The sequence below is a fragment of the Cebidichthys violaceus genome, unplaced genomic scaffold (genome assembly GCF_023349555.1).
Source record: "Cebidichthys violaceus isolate CVI_PGR_0920_01 unplaced genomic scaffold, fCebVio1.0.p SCAF_12, whole genome shotgun sequence".
NCBI classification, from domain to species: domain Eukaryota; kingdom Metazoa; phylum Chordata; class Actinopteri; order Perciformes; family Stichaeidae; genus Cebidichthys; species Cebidichthys violaceus.
Window position 1 is genome coordinate 14,074,505 of NW_027176285.1, and position 24,373 is coordinate 14,098,877.

Genomic DNA, 24,373 nt, shown 5'->3' on the forward strand with positions numbered 1-24,373 from the left:
GTGTGTGTGTGTGTGTGTGTGTGTGTGTGTGTGTGTGTGTGTGTGTGTGTGTGTGTGTGTGTGTGTGTGTGAGCAGCTCTTAGCAGGTGCACACAGAGCGAGCTGTTGCATGAGTTTATTTCACTTTTATATATATTCTATGCTAATGATCCTTAAAGAGCTGAAGGAATGAGTCTGTTTTTCTAAATGAGGATAATAAAGATCACCAACACTCATTGTAAGCTCCTCCATCGCCCGTACAGTTTGAGGATGTATTGTAACAGCGAGTTGTAACGGGGCGTTTTTGTTTTCTATTAACACCACATCACCAATAAATCCCCAACATGTGGAGCGATGCGTCATCGTAGAGATTGGGGACATGTGTGCTCTACTGGAAACAGTGTCACAAACCTATTAGCCTCATATCTGTTTATTAAACAAGCCCAATTTCAACATAACTCAGATGATGTCAGTTGGAGGTCCACCCAAGTAATTCATTTCAATTATTTAAAGTTCTTGGCATCGGCGGCTCCTTTTTGTTGTCATTTCAAACTCCCCAGAAACCTCTGCAGCAGTGGTGCAGAACTAGTTCGTGGGCCACATAGAGCCCAGTTTGATCTTGAGTGGGCCAGACTAGTAAAACCATTGTTTTATAACTTCTCCAAATCTCCTCCGAATGTTTTTCTTTAGTTCATTTTGAAAACATTAAGAATTAATGAACCATCCCATTCATGAGATGTCTCGCTGGTCTCTCGGCTACGACAAAAAACAGATGTCCGTTTCCTCAAACCCGTCTACTATTTATTTATCTTCTCTGTTCTCAGTTGTCCTCGCAAGTTCTTTCCATTTTCTCCATTTTTGAGTCTCATAATATTATATTCCTTTGGTACTGAAATGTACTGTGAACGCCCCAAGTTCGCCGGTCTCCTTTTTTCTTCTGTGAAGACATATGAACAGGTCCATTTTTCTTGGACGAGTCAGCGGTCCGTGTCCACTTTACTCCTCCAGTGAAGTGGACATGGACAAAGACATTTTCCACGGGCGGCTCCTGCATGAACAGAAGCTTACGCTGGACAACGTTGTGTCATGAAGCCTCTACGTAATCGTGGAGGATCTATAACAGCGTATCTAGCATGGGACCCCCAGTGAACTAGCAGGAGTAGTCCTCCAGTGGGCCGGATCGGGCCCTTTTTGCGCGGGCCGGTCTGGCCCTCGGGCTGCATGTTTGACACCGCTGCTCCACAGTGTAATGGTCCATGGAAATGTTATCGCCTCATTGCTAAAGATAGTGTCCTGTGCCTCCGTGTGGTGAATGCGACCGGCCCTTCCTCTCGTCCACGCAGCGATACGGTCCTGCTTTCTGAGTTACCGAGAGGAAGACGGGAGCGAGGGTTTAACACGCCGCTGACATTTTAAGCCCAACTTCTGTGACAGGCTAGCGCTCTGCACACAGTGTCACTGTTTGATCTGGCGCGACATCTTTTTTGTTTGAGCTATTAGGTAAAACGCCGTGTGTGTGTGTGTGTGTGTGCCTGCGTGCCTGCGTGCGTGCGTGCGTGCGTGCGTGCTCTCTGACCGGTTTGGGTGCAAGGGGTTTCTTTTTCTTTTGAGGCTTCTCGTGGCTTTTCCATGACCCCTCTGAGTCTGTGCAGAGGCTGCTGCTGATAGGTGTGTGTGTGTGTGTGTGTGTGTGTGTGTGTGTGTGTGTGTGTGTGTGTGTGTGTGTGTGTGTGTGTGTGTGTGTGTGTGTGTGTGTGTGTGTGTGTGTGTGTGTGTGTGTTTGTCCCGCTCCTTGAGTGCAAAACAATGGATGATCTGATTGCAGGCGGTGACTTAGAGTTTCGGTCATGTGTTGAAGCAAGGTCACGGGTTTAGACGGCCACCGGAGGAGGAAGAGCATTTTTGGTTTTGGTCGTCTTTTTCGTGAAGATGTTTGTTTTTCTGTATGTGTGCCTCCTTGATGATTGCATGGGATCACACTCGGCTGCGCGGTCTAACTTGATCTGGAGCAGGCTATATTCAGACCCGGGATGTCCCGAGCTGATATTTATAATTCATAGCCGCGTTGCAGTCCCACTGACCTTCCTCAGGCTGTATAAAAAGCACGGACACACACACACACACACACACACACACACACACACACACACACACACACACACACACACACACACACACCTCCACACACACCTCCACACCAAACGTGTCGGCCTTTAACGAGACCGGTTTGTTCTTGAAGCTGCATGAAGTGTTTGTGTGGTTCTATTCCACCATTTTCTTTCTTACGATACTCCAACTTCTCCTCAACTACCTCAGCTACTTTTAGAGCTTGATTGATTTACATTCTATTATATTGTACTTAACGCACTTGTGTTGCGGTGATTTTTGATTTACGACCTGGCGAAGGTCTGTGGCAATATTTAACTACCGCTTTGTTTTTCATTATGATAAATCAGTCGACGATTTTAAGCCCGTGTTTATGGATTTCTTTCTTTCTTGGTCTGTTGCCCACTTGCTATTAAAGCTGGCTTAACAAATAGCAGGTACATTATCTCCACAGCTGTAGATATCAATATTGAATGAATGCGTCTTATCGAGTGCAGCTTTTCATGCACTAGACTGAGGGGCCGTGGAGTGCTTCGCGAGGCTGCATTTCGACGCAGTATTTGTCGGGGGGATGTACATTTGCGTAGTATTTTTGCGATGCTGCTCTATCAGTTTTAACGTACGTCTGTGCATCCAGATTCTCCCTAATGATTCGCCTGCTCCTGTTGACCCAGTTAGGAGAACATCTGTCTCTGCCTCATTCCGTCTCCCTGTTTATCAGCAGATATATATGTATGTATGTATGTATGTATGTATGTATGTATGTATATGTTCATAAAGCCAAATCCTCCTGGTGTCTCCAGGTTGATTAAGACGCCACAGAGGAGCGTGACGTTAACGGCTCCGGTCTCCCCTCAAGCAACGCGCGGAAAAATAGAAATACCGTTATCGAAACGAGACATTCTTTGCAGGAGAATTTATGTAATGGAAGAATTTTGAAAGTCTTTTGAATTGCCAAAGAGGAAAGAAAAGTGCAAGAAGTGGTCTGTTGTAACGTCGGCTACAGATATGCGTCATATCTCTTTCATGCTGATCGCACGAGCTGAAGGCCGGGCAATGAATGCATCGACTTCAGGCCGCCGGCGCACGATAAGTGGTCTGAGCTTAACTCCGCACAGGCTTCGAACAATACCTCAGCGGATACACCGGCATGTATCTTCTATAACTCGTAAAGAAGAGGCGTATAATACCCTGGATCAGTGTGGCGCTCCTCTGCCAGGTATCCTCACTGTCGGGAACAACATGGTGGCAGAAGCAGAAATCGTAACTAACTTTTAAATATCTGATGAACTTCAAAGCGCCGAGAAGCTTTTATACGCTTTGGGACAGTGATTTTTGGGCTCAGAGCCACCTGGTTCTTCCATATTCATGTTCATTCATATTCGCTGCAGAGGAACATGCAGCCAAAAAAAAGAAAGGAAGGTATTTTTTTATTTATTTTTTTAGGTTTGTCACGGTTGACCAAAAGCAAGTCTTTTGCCATCGTCTGGCACACAAAGATGGCGTTGACATCTGCTTCCACGTCCTACAGGATGGACTAAGTGTCCCTCCAGTGCGGTCCATGATGTGTTTGACCACATATGGACTACCTCCAATTTGCTGAGTCATTGTGTTTTGGGTGAAATCACACCTGTGTTCATTTGTAAAAGGATCACACAAGCTGCTGCTTTTTTTTTTTTTTTTTTTTTTTTCTTCTTTTTTTTCCAGTGCTGAATGTGAGCAGCTTACTGTTAGCTTAGGCCGGCGCTCTAACTGAAATATCAAGCCTGGCTCGTGTTCACGGGCTAATTGGTGGGTTTTGGGGCCCCCTAAAGGATCTCCATATTTGGCTCTCAGCGCGCCGTGATTCAAACCGGCTGGTCGCCATCCTTGTTCACCGGCTCCGACGCACCGCTGCCCGCTTCTGACGTCATGTGACCCCGACAGCGCTTTGAGTGTAGCTCTGTTTACATGTGTTTATATCCAGCGCTGGAGTCTGACCCGCTCCCACCTGGCTCCACGAGTATCTGCTTTCAGCGCTGATGTCTTTAAGCGAACACACCTTTTTTTTAACTGCGAGGACTAGTCTTAGTGTTTTGACAGCGTTCTGAGACGGAGCCAATCTGATTTAAGTTCACAGTGTTCTACAACAGAGCGGACTGGCCCGGACGAGGAACAGAGAAACTGGTATTCCTGATACGCAATTGGTCCACTGATGGAAACTAGTGACGTTATTACCAGAGCAAACAAAACAAATGAAGCGTCCTTTGCTCTGCCGACGGCGTCCACCAATCACACGCCGGTTTGCACATGAAGTCAACGTGTACCTGTAATATATTTCGATGAACGTTGACTCCATATGAGACGTAAAGTTATTATATCGGTTTTACAATGTCCGCCGTTGTTCGATGTCTTTCTTTATAAGGTTCTACAGAACATACGGCGGATTTAAAATACTTAAAATACCCTTTTTTTTTTCTTCCCCTAATCGTTAAAAATTCATGCACCTTTTGCACCTTTCTCGCCACTTCAAACATCCACTACTATCCACCGCTTCAAAAGATTTTATGAGACTGTAAACATCACTTTTTTTTTTATGTGCTACAATATATATAAAGAGTTCTTTTTCCCATTTAATTCTCAAAAAAGTCAAGTTTCTCAGTCAATGCATGAGTTGGCAGCGAAACGTGTTTATGTATATTTATGTATAACTGAGGATTACGTATAAAAACACAGCCACTGATCACTATTTGTCTGCCAAACATGCGCGTGTCTCATTAGCATGTTGGTTATTATTTGTAGCTTATAACAGTTTTCTCACCCCAGTGAGTTAGATTAGATGCTGGATGTCACATTGCATCAAAATACAAATTAGCTACACCTTTTTAAATGTTATTGATTTTATGATTCATTGAGTTCCTGAAGCAGAAGCACAGAGTCACTTCCTCGTTGATGCAGCTCATGTAAACACGCTGCAGGTGATTTCCTTCTCCCATCTCCTGTTGTGTCACAGCGACGCTCTGAATAGAAGGCGAGAAGCTGCACGGTAACTGCAGCGCCCCTTCCCCCCCCCCCACTGCCCACATCCCCAATTTGAAAATCGACGCTTCTTCTCCTGCACTCTTCCAGCGTGTGGCGGAGGGAACTTTTTGTTCGCCAAAATTCAGCTTCCCAAATAGAGGAGACGAAGGATAAAGGCGGCCCGACGGGAAGTGGAGCAGAAACTAATGGGCGTCAGTGCAGTCCAATGTGTTTGCAGCTGATTGGAAGACCCGATGAATAAGTCAAAATTTTCTCTTTCGCTCTCTCTTGTCTTTCTCCTCCCCTCCTTTCTCTTGCCCTGTTCTTCATCCCTCCCCTCTTCCCTGCTCTGTGGCTCCATTGTGCTCGGCGAGGATGGTGGAGAGGTGATCCCATCTTCTGTAGCTGGCTCTGTTTGTCTCAGATCAACTGGCAAAGCTAATACTGTTGCAGACATGCGCGGACAATACCCGGCATTGTGTTGCGCTCTGACCGGAGAGGCGAGCTTATGCCGCATTTCAGAGTCTGCTCCGGGTTCTTGTTTCTGTAGACGAGCTGGATCACCTTCATGAAATGCATGTTGCTCTAATGCTGCAGCAGTACAGTCTTTAGTAGCAACATGAAAAACAGCGTGATCATTATTTTATTCAAAATGGTGTGTGTGTGTGTGTGTGTGTGTGTGTGTGTGTGTGTGTGTGTGTGTGTGTGTGTGTGTGTGTGTGTGTCCGTCCCCTCAGGCAGCACTAACTTGGCACATAGGCGGAGCTTCGCTATTTCAGTATCTGCTAAACTTGATAAATTCCACCCGCATCCAAGAGCTCTTTGTAGTTAAGGAAGCGTTCGCTGACAAATCACTTTTTTTTTTTTTTTTTTTCTTTGGTTGAACACACTGAACATCAGCTGCAAAGCCGAACCACTAACGAGCAGAACTCACCACGAAGAGAGAGAGAAGGAGCTTCTTTTGACCTAAACCTAGAGCGCTAATTAACGTGCGCCATGGAACATGTAAAGAAATATCTTCCAGTAGCTTAATCTAATCCCATTAGTCGGTCCTCCATCACCACTCAAGGGATCAGACAAATGACCAATACACTATGTGCTGCAATAAACCATACAGTCCTCTGCACCGACTATCTCTTTGGAACTTCTCATATTTGTCTGGTTATGTTTTACGGCTGTTTTAAATTTAAGTCTAAAGGCATTTCACAATACAGTTAATTGGTTTGATCACCACTTTTGTGAAAATAAGAAAGTGTTTCCAATTTCCGTGGGCAATGTACGGTGTTGTGGTTGTGTGTTGTTGTAGGTTAGCATGCAATGCACAGCTCTATTCCTCACCGATGAAGGGAAACCTGAAAATATAACGCCATCGAAGATGAATTGCAAAAGTTGCCATCTATTAAACTCTGCTGGTATTAGCTTATAATAAGTTATTCCACAATATATTCTGCTAGTTGAGGTGCAAGAGGACTTTATGATTTTCAAACCGGTTTGTTGTTTGTACCGTTTCCTTTATGCGTCTTTTGTCTTTTTTTTGTCCTTTTTCATTAGATAAGCAAATTGTCGCGGTTGGATCTATCATCAGCCGCCCACTGGGATCCAGGCGCTTGAGTCCTAAATGACAAGGTATGTAAAGCAGCGCTCTAATGTCACGCAATGTCCTGTTGTCAACAATGAGGCGATGAAGGCTAAATCTGTTTCTTTAGATTTCATTTTCCTTCTCTTATACCAATTTTGGTCTCCCGGAAGTGACGTATGTGGAACAAGAAACAACAGGAGGGCCCCGCCCTGTTCTCCTGGAGGCCTAGGGACGTGATCCACCTGCCAAACTAGCTCCGTGTGCGATCAGCATCCGATTTCATCTTAACAGGGTGAAGAAGAAATACCTCCCGAAGCGTCATAGTTATTTCAGACCGTGCCCCGTTGACAAAAGAGGACAATGGGGTTAAAAACTCAATGGCGATTTGATACAAAATGGCGTCCTTTAACCCCCAACAAACGTTTAATAGACCGAAAAATATCTTTAGCACATTTGTTGTGGAACGGCAGACGAGGAGGATTGAGACCGATGTTGCTGTACTTGCAGTACTGTACTTCTACTGTACAGGGCAGGCCTCCAGATACCACATTCTCTGTGGTACTACTGACAGGAACAGGTTTGTCTTTAAAAGCTTGAGGATTTGTCTTTGTCTGTTTGCCTCCACATTTACTTGTTTGACTACTTGGCTTCTCCTGTAGCTCATAGCTGCTCTGTTTGCATAACTTTCACACCGCTGGAGGCTTTGCATCAAGTACATTCGATACTAGTCTCTAATTTCCACAATCTTTTTCTTTTCTTTTGTCCGTAATATCAATTTTATTTTTCTTCTTTTTAATAAGCCAACACCAAATTACATGGGCAGGAAACTATTGACGTGCTGCTGCGTGATGATTACGAGGCTCCACTATGTAAACAGACTGTCAGCGCTGCGATCAATGCAGTTTAAGGACCGATACAGACGACCATTCATTCATTCACACACGAGCCAGTAGGGAGGGGCGGGATACCGGTTCTATCACCGTCACTAGTGTCACATTTGGCGGCATGGATTTTGCAATTACAGTGATAGATGCACACACACACACACACACACACACACACACACACACACACACACACACACACACACACACGTATGTACGTTTTGGTTTAGTGAATGTGGACATTTTAGGTTGGCGCAGACGAAGTAGATTTAATGATGAACTACGTCACATGTACTGTAGGTCTACACACCTCATTTGTATTTATAGCCAATGAACACATCTGTTTTTAGATGAATCTATTGTTAATATCTTCCCTTACCATGAGAGTTGACATTGGTAGAGCTGTGTTTTAAGTAAAGTACGCCTTTTTTTATTTTTGTGTTGCAGTGATATAATACGGTCTCCGCAAAAACAACAGGTTCCCTGAGTGTCCCCGGGTTCTCCGGCGTCCTCCCACAGTCCACAGACATGCGTGTCGGGTTAATTGCTGACTCTAAGTTGCCCGTAGGTGTGAATGTATTCACCGTTGAGTTCAGTAGAGTTTCTGCTGAGTGCTGAATAGGATAGGCGGTCACAGTTAATGGAGGGATACATTGGAGGTCATATCGCCCGTCACTAGTGAACGGGGCCTAGTTTACCAGGTTACTGGATTGTGTGTGAGTGTGACACCAGTTTACGGAGGGTAATGTCTCATTGGAAATCTGCTTTTCATCCACACCGTGCTAGAATCACACAAACATTGAAAATGATGAACTGTGACTTTTTTTATTTTCATTCTTAGACGAGGACAATTTGTAATTTGTTCCGTGCCGTACTGTTCCTGATTTAACTGTTTTCAAGGAGCAACGCTTTTACCTTTTCAAGGCCGGTCTCTGAGCGTCCAGCAGCGTTTAGCGTTTTTTTTTTTTTTTTTTTTTTTAAATAGTCACAGCACTGCCGTTGCATTTGAGATCTTTCTCTAAAGTTGAGATTCCTCCATTTCTCTCTTTTAACATATCTTTTCAGAGAAAGATTACTTCTTTCAAAAATGGCGTTGACTTTGAAATGTGCTTCCAGAGGAGGAACTCTTTAGTGAAAACTAATTTATCATAAATTGGTTCCTTATACTGGGGAGCAGTTTTAATCTGAATGTATTTATTCATTTTAGATGAATACAAATAGATCTAGAGATAGAGATGTAGATATATCTTCATATGTATATGAGAGAGAGAGGTTATGTTTGAGAAGAGGAAAGGTTATGCCATATTTTTACCCATATTGCTTTGTGCTTTTTTCATTGTTTTAAAACGGTATTTAATGAGCAGACTGTATGACTTTAACAAGACATTTGGGGAAATGTTCTCCATTTCCATATTCTCCAGGAGGCAAACATGGAAAATGTGGCAGTTGTCTGCATGGATTCATGTCTCTGACCCGAATGTGTCTGACCTGCTTATTGAGACTCGGCAAAACAAGCGTCTCACTCCCTCTGTCTTCCTCGCTCACATGGACAAACAGACAAAGAGACAAGCGACTGTAGCTGATGCAGAGTCTGCGTCTCTTTCTACCAGAGAAGCATCATCGTCTGAACCACAGCTATCACTGACAGAGGTTATTAAGTACGTATGTTTGTGTATAAAGCTATGTACATGTATGCTAAAGCAAATACATTTCAGAAGACCGGTCTGTTATTGAGTACCACGCAAAGCAAAAGTAAGATATTTACTGTCGCTGTGTGCTGTATAGATTTTATATTTCTTTTTATGTCTGGCTTGCTTTACTATCTATTCCTCTGATTTAATTTTTTTCCATTCTTGGCCATCTGTGTGAGCAGCCTAGATCATGAGCAGATAGCCCTCCAGGTCCTCTAGAGCTCTGCGAGTTGGAAACGAGACCGGCAACGTTGTTCTGTAGCACTTGAACACACCAGTAAAATACAGTAACTGCATACCTGGGAGTGATTTTAGTGTACAATGAATGAAGTTCTGCCTTTCTGCTGTTTAATGAATAACGGTGCATTAAGGACATATAGCAATGGCGGTCGTGCAAAAAGTCACTAAAATGTCCTTTCTGTGGATATTTGATTGCAACGGATGGATGTTGTTGATTTGTGCCGTGTCATAGTTTACTCCGTCGTAATAATATGCATCATGACTGGAAGGACGTTCTGTTGTTTTTGCAAGTTGCAAGGAGCTGTTACTGGCTGCTGACGTAGCATTAGTGCGGTGGCTTATGGTCAGCAGTGGGTTAGACTTTAACCCACCAATGGTGCTGTACTGTACTTTTTTTTTTTTTTTTTTTTTTTTTTTTTTTTTTTTATAAAAGAGTGTCCAAATATTTGTTTTCTGCTTGGGCAGCCTTCTTCGTGTGACATCAAGCCGGCAGCTTTTCTACCTTTTTTTTCTTGATTAGTTTTTAACTTTCAACATAACCTGAAAGCTGCGACATAGACTCTTATAGTTATTGTGTCATCGTTAATAAGGGCTAACGTCATTGATCCGGTCTCCTCTTTGCAGAAATTAATCTCATGGGCTCTGATTTAACTGGATCTCATATTTAATTAAGATCTTACCGGCAGGGTTTTTTTTTTTTTGTTGGACTGCTATTTATAACCAGCAGGGCTCTCTCCTCCTTTGCCCTGGTTAGCTTTTAATGAGGAAGGAAACTGCTCTCCAATAATCCAGACTTTCCTCTGAAAGACGTCTGACCTAATTGTATTGATTGAAGTTTCTTTTTTTTTTAAATGCCATGGACACAAACCATAGCTGAAAACATCATTTAGATGTGTTTCAAGCGTTTAAAGCTAATCTACAGGGTTTGCTTGAAGCTCACTATTTGAACAAATCCACTCTGCGCCTTTAGAGGAGAGGGGAAAGCTAAGAAGAGGTTATGCAGTAGACCTGTTCATCTTGTTGCAGCTTGTCACTTTGACTTTTCACAATATCTTTGCTGTGGGTTTGTAGCACTCTCTGGGTCCATAAAGAGTCCCAAACATTGGGGGGGGGGGGGGGGGGGGGGGGGGGGGGGGGGGAGAGAGAGAGAGAGAGAGAGAGAGAGAGAGAGAGAGAGAGAGACTCTAGCTCATCGTTGATAGAGCAGCTAGTTCATTCATCATGGTGGCGCTGCACTCTTTGAAGCGTCACACGACTAATATCCGCTCTACCTCGGTTTCACATGCAACACCAAGCAGGTGAAACGATCCAATTAGCCTTCCTCCACATTCATTTCACAATGCCACACACATTTATTGGGCTTCTCTTGGCAACTTTCCTCACACATATTTGAACTGTGACTTTACCTGCAGAGAGAACCTCACCTGAACATGTCGTTTCCGGGACGAAAGTGTGTGTCACCTTCTTTGAAACCGACGGTGGAATTGACAGTCGGCGTCATTTGACAGCCGGCGGCGAGCTCGTCTCACAGGATACCCTGTTTTCGCACGTCTCAGCAGAATTGTCGTCGGTCTTCATGTTGCCAGGAAGTGGCTTTCAGAGACGCAGCGAGGTAGTCCGTAGAAGGCTGCGGTTGTAGTTCTGATCATGAAACCGAATGTAATATTTGGAGCTGGTCGTCACAAAACATCTTGTTTGTCGTTAAATATTTAGTTGTTGCGATGCGTTCATAGCGTTGGCAGTGAATTGTGATACAAAAACACCAAAGCTTGCTTACCTTTTTATAACCTTTAACTTATTTAATAACCTTTTCTGTGGCTGTTACAAACCGCTAATTAGTCTCCCTTGCTCCACAGTCACACTTAGGTCCTATAATTAAATCAATACTGGAGGATTATAATCTTCAGTAGCAGACGCACTGCATGGAGAGATTATGCTGAAAGTGTTTTATTCATTCTTGCTCTATTTCTGGTGTTATTCTAAAACAAGTGTGTGTGTGTCTGTCTGTCTGTCTGTCTGTCTGTCTGTCTGTCTGTCTGTCTGTCTGTCTGTCTCTGTCTCTCTCTCTGTCTCTCTCTCTGTCTCTCTCTCTGTCTCTCTCTCTGTCTCTCTCTATCTCTCTAGATAGATAGATAGATAGATAGATAGATAGATAGATAGATAGATAGATAGATAGATAGATAGATAGATAGATAGATAGATAGATAGATAGATTCTGTTCGAAGGCATTAATCTGACTATGTAGTGCAGAAATGCCAGGGTTGCTCTCCATATTTTCGACATATTGACATTTCACTGTCACCAGTGTGCATGAAGGCTCAGAAGACGATCATGCGTATTAATCACCTTGGAGAGGACTTAACCTTTTTGGAAGTGGGCCGCTCTTGCGCCTCCTCTGTCCCTCTCCGGGGGGGGGGGATCCGTGACTCCTCCTTAACCCGAGAGTTTGTGGAGACCAGAACAAACGTAAGTGGTAATAGGACTGCATACGTTTGGCCCGAAGGCCCCCCCTCCCCCCCATCTCAAGAAATAACGTGGGAATTATTCATTAGGGTAATTATGATGAAGTCCTCTCAAAGGGGAATCGCGTGGATTCCGAATATCTGCGATCCTCTGCAGCGCGAGGCCCGGCTGAGTGTGCAGAAAGTAAGAGGGGGAATAAAATGCATCCCATTACGGCGCAAGTTGGCGTCAATTAGGTGTGATGGCTAAATGAAAGGCTGGACTATTTCCATTTCATTTGGGAACATCATCAGTGGCGTTTTAATAGCTTGTGCTACTTTCTTTCATAACCTCTTTTTAAATAACATTAATGTTACACTGTGTCAGCTTAAACATTCACCCAAGTACATTTTATTGCTATATAGTTGTTTACTGATATTCCATCTTGTACTGCTGTCCTTTTAATTAAGGGACAGAGGGCGTGTGTGCGCGTGTGTGTGTGTGTGTGTGTGTGTGTGTGTGTGTGTGTGTGTGTGTGTGTGTGTGTGTGTGTGTGTGTGTGTGTGTGTGTGTGTGTGTGTGTGTGTGTGTGTGTGTGTGTGTGGACTGCATCCATAAACGGTGTGTTTACGGTCAACGCAGGGTTTTGAGGCTGATGGTGAAACAAACGCTGGCTTCACTGAGCACATATTTTTCTTCCTCTCTGAATACTGAGAATTTGAAGTCTTTGTTTCATTTTGAGCATTTCCTCCTGCGCAGCAATATGTTGTGCTTCCTGATCTGCTCGTTGTATCGTACTGCAAGTGTCCCAAAGATAAAGAAACTAAAACATCTTGAAAAGAGATGAATAGGGAAGTCCTGCTGAAACATTGTGATATAAATGAATGTGTTTTAGGTTGCGTTTTAAATGGATCCGAATCTTGTTGTCATGGTGCGTTCAGTGTGCTCACAGCAGAAAATTGGGCAGATGCTGTAAAAGGGCACTCTGTCTTTTTGTCCCGGATCAGATTACTGACCCTCATTTCACAAGCAATTCAAAGAAAACAATCGTGGTTTTGTTTTCTGGAGTCACGCAAGACCACTGAGACCTAAGCGCTCTGGTGAGAACCAAAACCAGAGGGACGGTGAAACTGGAACTTCAGGTTCCACTGAGCTGCGTATCCCCCGTGACAGATACCGACAACACGGCCGGCTTTCTATTTCAGCCGTAACACCAGCCGTCGGCTTTCTGTTGCTTTGGGGTTTTTATTATGCATGGATCGCTTCCTGTGTTTAGTTATCGAGTCCTGCTTTTGGGGGTAATGTCAGCATGTTAATGTGGGGGAAAATATCACGGTTATTGTCAGGCAGGATCTTGTTGTGATTCTTTATTCTAAGATTTAAGTTCCTGAACCGTGCAACCAAACAAGACTAATATAGCTCTACAGTCTCCTTCTCTAATCAAACACTTTGTTGAAAGTTTCTTTTAATATGTATCCGTTACTTTCCCAATTAGGAATGTGTTTAACTACATGGCAAATTAAAGGTCGCTGATAAACAAAGTAGCGTTTAAAGAGCCGCTGCAGCGCTCGCTCCTGCTTACAGTAGAGATAGGGGCCTAATTGCATTTTTGGTATATTTTTTATTTTTTTATTTTTTTGTGCGTAGCTGCTGCGCTTATCATTTAGCAGCAGCCCTCCGTTACTGTAGAGCCAGAGACCTGCGACTATATAGAACTATATAGAACTATATAGCACCGATCTCCCTGTAGAGGCAGATTATGGAGACGCGTCAAACGTTCGTGGTCTGAATATCATATCGGACGCTTGCAGTTTGAGAGTATGGAGACTGGAGACACGTCTGTCTGTCTGTCTGTGTGTGTGTGTGTGTGTGTGTGTGTGTGTGTGTGTGTGTGTGTGTGTGTGTGTGTGTGTGTGTGTGTGTGTGTGTGTGTGTGTGTGTGTGTGTGTGTGTGTGTGTGTGACAGAGTCAGTGGTTCAACTGTTGTCCCCTTAACTCAATATGCCGCTGCATTATTGAGAAGCAGCAGATCTCCTGTTGTGCCGGTTGCAGTTGAATGTGATTCCGTTTAATGAGGCGCCCAGAGGAAGGACCTCACGAGGGACCGTTGTTACCCCCCCACCACCACCACCACCACCACCACATCAACTGTAATTGAAGTTCAAGATATTTCATTGTAAATACATACAACTTCAGTAGCTACAGTTTAGGGATACTATTCAGTGTTTGAGCAGGTTGTTGAAGCATTACATAACCCGTCTTCTCTCTGTAGGATATATAATGAGTCACCATCGACCACCTGCTTATCCATTCTGCACTGTAAATAAACAAGACGTAGTCCCCAAACATGGCTGAGTATACAGATGTCGCGGCGATTACAACGTACAGACCATCGTATTGTATAATGTGCCGCTTAAAGATTGCGTAACTTTTAACATTTGGATGACGCGTTAACCCAGAAAGCGAGAGTCCTACTGGGATGAAAGTTTCCTTTTTCTGCACCGGGTTGTGAATAATTTAGCACATCTCCGTGGTAAAGGACGTGATCCCATGTGAGAAGAGTTAAAGCTGCTTTATAGGAAGCTTGAGAGCGAGCCCCGGAGCCCGCTGGCACTCGGCGCCGCATTGAGGAAGTGACTTGTTTCTTTCCTCTTCCTTCACAGACGGAGGCAACTCAAGTGTATCCCACAGGCTCTGCATGCTCTGCTATGTGCTGCTGCTGCTGTTGTTTTTTTTGTTTTTTTCTTTCTTCCCCTGCATTGTTTTTGTTGCTATAATCTCTAATATAAAATTTCAAGCTGTGGCCCAGCAATCCCGTAACAGTCCACTGCAATCTGGATCAAAAGCTCCTTTCATAAGGCGAGAGCTAGCCCTCACTAATCACATTCTGCCAACCAGACCAGTGCTATTCGCTATAAATAACACAAGCTGCTCGCTTCTGTCAAATGCTGCACTTTTGCTTCCGCTTAACCCGTTGCACATGCACACACAGACACAGACACAGACACACACGCACACACAGACACACACAGACACACACAGACCTCCACACAGACACAACAGGGTTCAACAATACCTAACGAGCCCATTTTAAATGCATATCCCCAAATAACAACTTTGTTTAATGCATCAGTATGTTAAATACTTTATAAATGCGACTAAATGAATGCATTTAAGCAGAGTTTCATTCTGATCGTTTCCTCTCAGTTACGCTAAACTTTCATATTGGATTCAATATCATAAGTAGGCTGCAATTATCTGAACAATATAAACCACCTGTGGGTCTCGTCCCGGTCTTTGACAATGACTAGAAGTAGGCCACTGAGGACTTGGTGAACCTTCAGGACGCACCTCTCCGCCCGTCTCTTTCAGAGCGTGCTCTCTCTTAGCCCACCTGACCGCCTCTCGCAGAGCGCTCTGCTCCGCCCCTCCTGTGGTTCATCAGTGGATCGTGTGTTTCTACGTGGACGTTTTTGAGCAGGCTCAGCTGCTCTGTGCATGACTCTGGGGCTTCGGAGAGCTGCGCCCACTCTTGACCTCGCGGTCTCTATAACAACAGCAATGACCCAGGAGGCACTTACGTTACCGGGAGAGAGGGGTTGTGACAGAGAAGTGGTTTCCTGGCTCTGAAGGGGGGGGGGCAAAGTGGGAATCTGTGCCCGGCCTGCCCTCCGGACTCTTTTCATTCACCGCTGCACAGAGGGAGCCACAAGGATCTGAATCACATGTCCACCGTTCACACATTTAGAAAATGTCTGAATACATACAGCTTTTTCTTCTTCTTTTTTTTTTAGGCTTTTTTTTCTCCCCACAATTTCACGGCAGTCAGGCCAAGCTGTTACTAGCAACACTGGTTTAAGTTAATGTGCCGCTTAAATAAGTCGGCTAAGAGAGAAAGTCTCAGCCAAGAGCTTAAACATGTCTGGAAATCTCTATTGCATGTCTCTTGGAACTTTTTTTTCGAACAAAAGTCAAATGCTCTTGATGGACTAAAGCTGGGTGAATGAAGGCAGTCATCATTCCAATAACATGTAGGTCAGTGGATAAGCCTATCTATGTTGAAGGCTGTGCGAGTCTCATTAGTGTGCTGCCTTCCAGATTACTCTGGGGGGGGGGGGCACAGTTATCCAGCCCATTTCACATTCTCTTTATTCTAAAATACAAACACAAAAGGGTTCAGCATCATTAAGGAGTGAGCCGTTCGACGGCATCGGTGCAGCTTCCGGGAGCTTCGGCTGCAGCTGTGAACGCGCTCCTGCATCGACGGCGCGTCGCGCGTCATGCAAATGTTCAAACGAGGCATTGTGCGTCGTTTAGAAAACAAGGTTTCTACACGTCTGCGGCTTTGCATGTCCGGCTACGTGACGAACCCGACCGGTGTCGTTTCACTTCCTCCCGTGAAGATGGTTTTACCTGACTCCCGAGGTCGTCGTTCGAAGTCTCCCGTCGTTCAGCAGTCGGGCTGTTTCACTTGGCACAGCAGACGACGTTGTGCAAGATAGTTGTGTTCATGAAGAACGAGGCGCGCGAGGTTCTGTGTTTCTGTTTTTGTTACTAACAAAGGCCCCGGGGGAGAAAAAAAAAAAAAAAAAAAAGAGCAAAAGAATGTTTTAGATCGTCTTTCAATAGTTCCTGACTCAAATCACTTCCTCAAACAGCTGGGCTCTGTACTAATAGATAAAGGGAGTGAGTAACGCACACTTGGTGCTCCTAGTGAGCTTCTATCGACTCACAATAACTACAGTGCTCATGGTGATGAAGATGTGTCACCCAAAGCAAGAGTGTGACTCATCGATCGGCTCATTTTTTTTGGGGGGGAAAACAATGGAGCCCTATGGCACGGAGGAAATCAGAGTTGAGGTTCTGAGACTGTGCTTGTTTGTCGGATTGCCTCATTGTCGGTTTGGGTCTTTTTAGATGTGTTGACGATAAGAACAATACAGTATCACCAGAGTCATCATTTAAGTTACAAAACCTGGCAACCGATACAATACCGGTTAATGACCAAATATCTCAAATAAACGTGACGTCCGTGAGCGACTTGCGTCACATTTTCCGTCGGTCTCAGCTGCGCTTTGTGTTTAGTGCCAATTGCAAACGGTTGCATGCTAAATGAACATAACTGCCAGTGCGTCTGGAGACTCTCGCGTCTTTCTCTGCCAACGGTTCGATTTTCTGGTCATTTAACATTATTAGATGAAGTCGTTTAGAACCCATCCTTAAAGGCAGATTAACTAACCGGCTTTAACATGTTCACCACATCCAGTCTCCCCTTCCTCAACAAGCTCTCGCTCTTAACTTTTCTCATGACACTTTATCTGCTCCTTTTTCTTGCATAACTCTCAATACCCCCCCCCCCCCCCCCCCCCCTTTTTTATTCCCCGTTAACCCACATCACACTCCCTTTTTTTTCCTCCCTCTCCTCCCACTCCAGCATGCGTCACCCATATGCTCAGCGCTATGTTTCTCGGGGGGGGGGGGGGGGGTGAATGGAGCCAAGCCCTCTGTCATCCCCTCTGGTGATAGACCAGATTACTCAGAGTATTTATACATGAGCTGCCTGCTGCTGTAGCAAAATGTGTGTGGGAGGCTTGACGGCCTCTCGGTAGTGCGTGCCTCATGGGAGTGTGGGCGTGTGCACACATGCACCCATTTTTTAATGAGTTGGGAATGTTGGGATGGCTGACCGGTGCTCCTTTTCACAAAACTTTGGACGGATTTGAAAGTTCCTCTTGGGAAAACCTTGCTCCATATGATGAAAGCACGAATTCTTCAGTGCATAATGTCATAACTAATGCCAAGGTGGGCCATTGGATATTTTGAGTAGCTCCAAATTTTGTCTTTGCACTGTCTGCGCACACATGCAAACATTTGTATGTCCGATAACAATCAGTTAACCAAATGTCAGAGAACATACTGACTTGCATAATGCCTTGTAGCAACCTCTAACACAAACATGTGGTCACACACACACACACACACACACACACACACACACACACACACACACACACACACACACACACACACACACACACAGACAGAGTCGGCACAGTGTAGGTCGAGGCTATCACAATTTTACAGCTCAGTCAGACAGTCGGGATACACGGCGAGCGACTCTGAGATTATGTGCTGCGGCGGCACTCAGATTAAGACGAGGGGGAGCAACAGTCACATTCTCTACATGCTCCGAGGAACAAAGCCCCCTTTTGACCAGAACACATTCCGTGGTGTGTACTGAACTCCTGAAAAAACCCTCTGGCTATAAAAATACAAACGCACGTCCCCGTAGCAAGTTGAAAGGACAAATCTCAACCCCTCAACCCCTTAAAGTCCCAACAAGATTGATGGCTGGAAGGATTTTCATACGTCTTTATTTTTGCAGTTGACAGAGTTTTGTATGAAACCAGTCGAGGACAAGGATTTCTGACGAAGATGACTGTCCTCTGCTTCAACACGAATGAGGATACAGCACAGCCACCATAACGGGCAGCTTCTCGTTTTGTCGAAAAAAAATTTCATAACAAGAAAAACAGAAATGAGAAACTTAAAAAAAAAACTTCCAACGCGTCGGGCTTCTCTCCGGTGTCATTTCTTTATAGTGGAACCTTTTTGAAAAATAAGGAAGTACATTTCGTATGAGTGTTATTTATTATTATTGTATTATTGTAATCTATATGCAGATTTGTGAACACATTGGAAGCACAATTCTTTGGAGGGAGGAATAGGATGGAGTGTGTATGATGCATTCAACGTGTGTGTTGGAAGGTCCTTCTGCAGACCGTGTATTACACGTACTATTGGAAAGCCAATTTAAATTTATGAGAAATCAACACCCTTGAACACCAAAATTAAACACAGAAAGTAGTCCCAAGGAAGTCCCTGTACAGTAACTGTTGAAACCAGCGGGACGGTGTTGTAGAGTAACGAGTCACTTCTCAGAGTCTGTGTCACAAAATCCCGCCGAGTATCTCTGCGATAAAGCGTGAACGTGAAATTGTGTCACAAGTAATAGACCAGAATAGGAGATTATGACCCAGGTTGAGAAATACCGGAATTTCCTTTTTTTTTTAAAGAAGAATCTGAGGTTTTTGTGGATGTGTTCACACCAACCAGATCAGATCCCCATTTCAAGTATTTGTGTCCGATTATTAGAAGAGATGACATGCAAAGCGTCACTTTAACTCGATACAATATGACTTCATATTCCCATTGTGCTGCAGCATACAAACAAAACGTGGGAGAAATGGCAAACGGCAAGTGTGCAAAGTACGTACAAAAGTAGCAGAAAGTATACGGTGCGAGAATAAAAGGTGGACTAACGGTGCATGGTTTTGGCATGAATCAGTGAAGATTCCATCCCCATGTAGTTTAGATTGACTGGAGGAATTTGTAATCTCATAATTTCTTCCTCATCAAAAGCTTGGGCAGCTGTTCTGTGAAAGGAGAACACGAAACACCGTATAAGTTCTGCTCTGGAAAATGAAATCGGCAGTCGAATGTTCATGGTTCGGCTCAGCATGTGTTTACACTGCACTTAAAATGTCACATATGTGCAACATGGGAAGGTCGGAAAATCAATCTGGAGACTGAAAGCTGAAGTTTTAAAAGCGGCCCTTGACGAATGCCGACCGCTCCTCCTCCTCCTCCTCCTCCTGTCCTCCCTTTACATATCTCTCTGTTTCCCCTCTCTAGTGCCTGAGGATGTCCAAGCGGAGCTTGTTTGTTCGCCTGGTGCCATGCCGCTGCTTGCGGGGTGAGGAGGAGGCGGTGACATCGCTGGACTACTCCCACTGCAGCCTGGAGACGGTTCCTAAGGAGATCTTTAGCTTTGAGAAGACCCTGCAGGAACTCTACCTCGATGCCAACCAGATCGAGGAGCTGCCTAAAGTAAGGCGCTCGCACCGATGTATAGAAACTTTATGAGTCTCTCTGTGAACGCCGTCTACAACTGATGAAACCCTTTTTAACTGCACAGCATTACCCATGAGGTCACCGAATGTTGACTTGCTGCGTGCATAAATAGCTCATCTCTTATGAAAAGCTTGCATTGTGGTCGCTTAACGTCATTCATATTCGTTTAGACATTAACAACTTTGAGTGACGCAGTTTAAGACAATCGGGACATTTGAACATCTAATGTACTGTGTAAGAACCATGTGCTTTTTGATAAACAAGATGTTATCTCTTCTCTCTCTCGCTCTCTCTCTCTCTCTCTCTCTCTCCACCAGCAACTGTTTAACTGCCAGTTACTCCACCGACTGAGCATGCCAGATAATGACGTGACGGTGTTGCCGGCAGCCATCGCAAACCTCATCAATCTCAGGGAGCTTGACGTCAGCAAAAACAGTAAGCAAAACCACCTCCCCGTATGTCTTTTAGGTTGGACGTATGTTCTGATTGGCAGGTTTTAAGGGAGTCCTGTAAACCTGTGGCATCAGATCAGGTTTCTGAAAACGGACCACAGCCGCGGGGGTTCAGCGACCTTGCGAGGTTCAAATGTCTAACTGTCCTACGACTGACATCGATCAGCGAACAAGAGGAACCCGTTGCGCAAACGATACCGAGATATTCTGAGGTAAAACGCCACATCATGTTTCAATAACCGTGTTACGTCACCGGACTACGTGGCTCGAAACCCTCTTTAGGGATCGATACAGGAAGTGGACGAGCCCAGACCTGCAGTATGCTAGACGCTGTCTTCACAGCGCAGGTAGTAGCAGGGAACCGAACGTGGCTAGATGAAGCTCCTTAACTGAGAATATCTGCACCAGGCGCTCGACTCAAAGTATCTCGCCGGTGGTTTTGCAGAGTGGGGAAGTGACAACAGTTGCAAAGTGCGACGTTTACCTCCTTTTGAAGATAAACTCTCACGCTGTTGAATATGAGGTGGCGCTTTGTACTCAATGTCCTTTCAACTCCGCCTGTTTGATGAACGCTTTCCGCTGTCAATGTCACTTATTTAGAAGAAGGAACGACTGCAGACTAAAGTGTCTGGAGGCTTGACGTTACTCCGTTCTAATGCCTCAGACGCACATGAAATCAATCGGTTTGACTTCAGTAGTTTTTCGTGTTTTTCCTTCAAACGTGTCCGTATTTTAGCATTAGCATCACCGTCTGATACGATCGATGTTAAGCTCACTGCAGGTCACTGCACAAGATGGTCGATCATCATCTACCGTATAGTCTTGAAGATGACGAGAACAGAGAACGCAAACGGTTAAAAAGGTAGTTCCAACAGAAATGAATGGAGTGCGTAGACAGACAAGCTTAAACAAAGGCTGAAGGATGTGGTGGTGGTTTCACGAACCAGAGCCGCGTGTGCCGTGTTGACATTAAAAGTAGCTTAACCTTCCTCACGAAGCACTCTGTGCTAAGTGTTGTGGACACAAAACAAAGTGGGTTGAAATAATCCTTTAGACTGGGTCACGGCCCCTTTTCTCGCAGTTCACACTCGCTGGATGGTTTTGTGAGAACTCGCAGACTGTCGCTCGGTGATCTCTCTTCTTCTTCTTCGTCTTCCTGTCCCGCTCTTTCATTGTGTCACCTCGAGCGCCTGTCTCTGTGGTTGTTTAGAGAGAGGAAAGGTGCAGAGCCGCTCTTAATGTATCCTCAGCGCCCTACAATTCAGACAGAGAGCCTTCCTGCTCACAATCCACCTGTGTTTGACACTCACAAAGCTTCTCCTACTCGACGAGAGAAATCCCTCATTTTTTTTTGACTGGAGTCATTTGTTTGGTGTCAGTGGTAATAAAATGCAGATGTCGAATTGTTGGCGGTTGTCGTGCCTTTTTTTTTTTTTTTAAACCTCTAATGGTGTTCATTGCTTTGCCGTTTCTCTCTAGGTATTCAGGAGTTTCCGGAAAACATCAAGAATTGCAAAGTCCTAACTATTGTAGAAGCCAGTGTGAATCCCATATCCAAGTGAGTGCTACAGCCTTCATTAACTCCCATTGTGGTTTCACGTCGAGTATGCTCTGGCACCGCAGCAGCTTCGTGTGAGTGATGTGATTCCTTGTTCCCGTGTGTTCTTTGTCAGGCTCCCAGACGGTTTCACCCAGCTCCTGAGTCTGACGCAGCTCTACCTGAACGATGCCTTTCTGGAGTTCTTACCAGCCAGTTTTGGCAGGTCAGTATGTTCTCACGGATTGGATCCGGATCAACCGGATCTGAAGAGGGGGGGGGGGGGGGGGACTCAAACACAAACCGAACACTCAGGCTGCTGACTGCGGTATCAACTGTATGCTTTGCGTATGAAATGATGAAAACAATGCGACGACGTGAAGGGATGCTCGTAGTTCGGACACTGCGGAGTTTAGCTATCCGTGGTATAGCTCTCATAGCATCGCTATCGCTATCCCACTGTACGCTCCCTGCGACAGACAGACAGACGTGACTAGCGAATAACCGGTGAACATAATGGAGTCTCTGGCAGTTAAAGAGACAGACGTTTCCCTCGGGAGGTGGTAGAGACCAAAATCTGAGCTAAAAGAGAGGGAGCGTTGATCACCAGAAACTCCACATTAATGATTATGTTGCTAAGTAACTGCTAGAGGTGTAAATAAGCAGCCGTTCTGTTCGCCAACAACTTTAAAAGGTGATGTCAGTGTTGTCTCGGCCGTCCCCAAAGTGGCCAAGAAACGTCTTGGCTGTGAGAAGAACACCTGAGATTTAAAATAGGACCCGTTTCTCATCTCAAGTTGTTGTCTTGGTTTACTTAATTCAGCATTTAGTGACTAATCCGATCCTCAGTGATATGACTTATTCCTTTGTTTGTAGTTTACACAGTGTTGAGCTTTCTGATTACACTAAACATGTGGTGCAAGTTGCTCAATATTTCCTCTCACTGATGCTGCTTTCCTTTTTTTTTTTTTTTTTTTTAAAAAAACACTTTTCCTCTTGAACGTACTTTTGCTTTCTGTATGATCAGCCTAGTTTAGTACTACGTAACTCTAAACAAACTCTTTACTGCGGCATGAAGACGTTAGACGGTGTCATTTAAAAAAGTATTGCAGTACTTTAACGATCATTGGCTCTTTACTTCGTTGCAGGTTGACTAAACTACAGATCTTGGAGCTGAGGGAGAACCAGTTAAAGATGTTGCCAAAGTAAGTCTTTTTTTTTTTTTTTGCCAAACATCAAATATTTCGTGTTCATTTCATTGACTAAATATGTGGAGCAGTGTCGCTGTGTCATGACGTGTTTCAAGGTCCTTCCTCACTGTCTCCTTCCTCTGCTGCGTCCTCCGTTCCGCCTCCGTTCCCAACCGAAGAGTCGCTACCCACACCTCCGACGGTAGCATTGAATTCCACGGCGTTACATAAGAGCCCCCCTTTTTGCTTGGCTGCTTGCTGCGGCAGGTTTTATAATCCTCCACTGAGACAGTGGTGAGGGTTATTTCACCGTTTTGAGAAGGTTACCGTGCCGCGGGGAGACTAAATGTCCCACGGATATTGAAGAAAGCTCCAGGTGATTGTGATGGGAAGTTACTCTCTCATTCTGTCTCCTCTCGTGCGTCACTCGCCGTATCATTTCATTTCACGCCCTTCCCAATTTCTTAGAAAACCTGTATTTCCCTATTCCCCCCCCCCCCCCCCCTCTTTTTAAAAAAAAAATTTTTTATACATCCTTCCTCCATCCGGCCGAGCTTCCTTTGTTATCTCGCTCACTTTTCCTTTCCTTCGCCGACCCAACTGACGGGCCAGCCGGTGCACAAAGTGCAGCGCTGCGGCTCGGAGCGGATCCTCTCCGCTCGCCGTGTTTACGTGACGGAGGCCAGACCTGTTAAAGGCTGGAGCCCTGACAAAAGGAAGGGACTAATGATCGGGAACGTTGCCAGAGCGACGCGCAAGCATTTCAGAGATGTAAACAAATGTGTGCGTGCACAAAGGGCGGCGCAGTCGAAGTCTTTGCAAAGCTCCTGCATAGACTGTGCAGCCTCTTTTTTTTTTTTTCTCTCACACCGAGCACATGCATTAACCAAATGATTCCCTGCATTCTAAAGAACGATGCTGTGTTCCTCACAACTCGGGGGCCATAAATGTGTTTTATTTCTATCACTCTCTAGATGAGCCAGCACAGCTCACTCTTACCCCCTTTTCAGCTCGCATGAGGAGGGGGGGGGGGGTTCTCTGGTGTTCTTGCCAACTTTTGATGTGAGAATGGGATAAAGCTGGCAAATGCCGAAGTCCATAAACATGATTAATGTTTTCATATTGCACCAAGTATTAGAAAAATCGCGACGCCGCTTAAATCATCGTTATAATTTCTGCCGTCTGTCTTGCGTCGTCATGTTTTTTTTACGAGGAGCACCTGGAGAGAAAACAGACTCCGGTCCGCTGTAGACCGGGCAGGGCCTCCGCTCTCCATTCCTGCGCCGGGTCTCACTTTAAGGAAACACAGTTCATCCCTGTTGTGAACGGATCATTGTGTCTGTTCCCAAACAGAACGCT

The 24,373-nt window shown here is 44.9% G+C and overlaps 1 protein-coding gene across 1 annotated transcript in view; it reads left to right on the forward strand.

Moving 5' to 3' along the window:
• Nucleotides 1–6,634: 6,634 nt before the first annotated feature.
• Nucleotides 6,635–24,373, forward strand: part of erbin (erbb2 interacting protein) — a 35,272-nt gene continuing 17,533 nt past the window's right edge. The window contains exons 1-6 of the mRNA XM_068706595.1: nucleotides 6,635–6,711; nucleotides 19,617–19,811; nucleotides 20,153–20,270; nucleotides 21,767–21,845; nucleotides 21,961–22,050; nucleotides 22,973–23,029. Coding sequence (XP_068562696.1) covers nucleotides 19,626–19,811; nucleotides 20,153–20,270; nucleotides 21,767–21,845; nucleotides 21,961–22,050; nucleotides 22,973–23,029 — 530 coding nt within the window. The 5' untranslated portion in view covers nucleotides 6,635–6,711; nucleotides 19,617–19,625. The remainder of the gene's footprint in view (nucleotides 6,712–19,616; nucleotides 19,812–20,152; nucleotides 20,271–21,766; nucleotides 21,846–21,960; nucleotides 22,051–22,972; nucleotides 23,030–24,373) is intronic.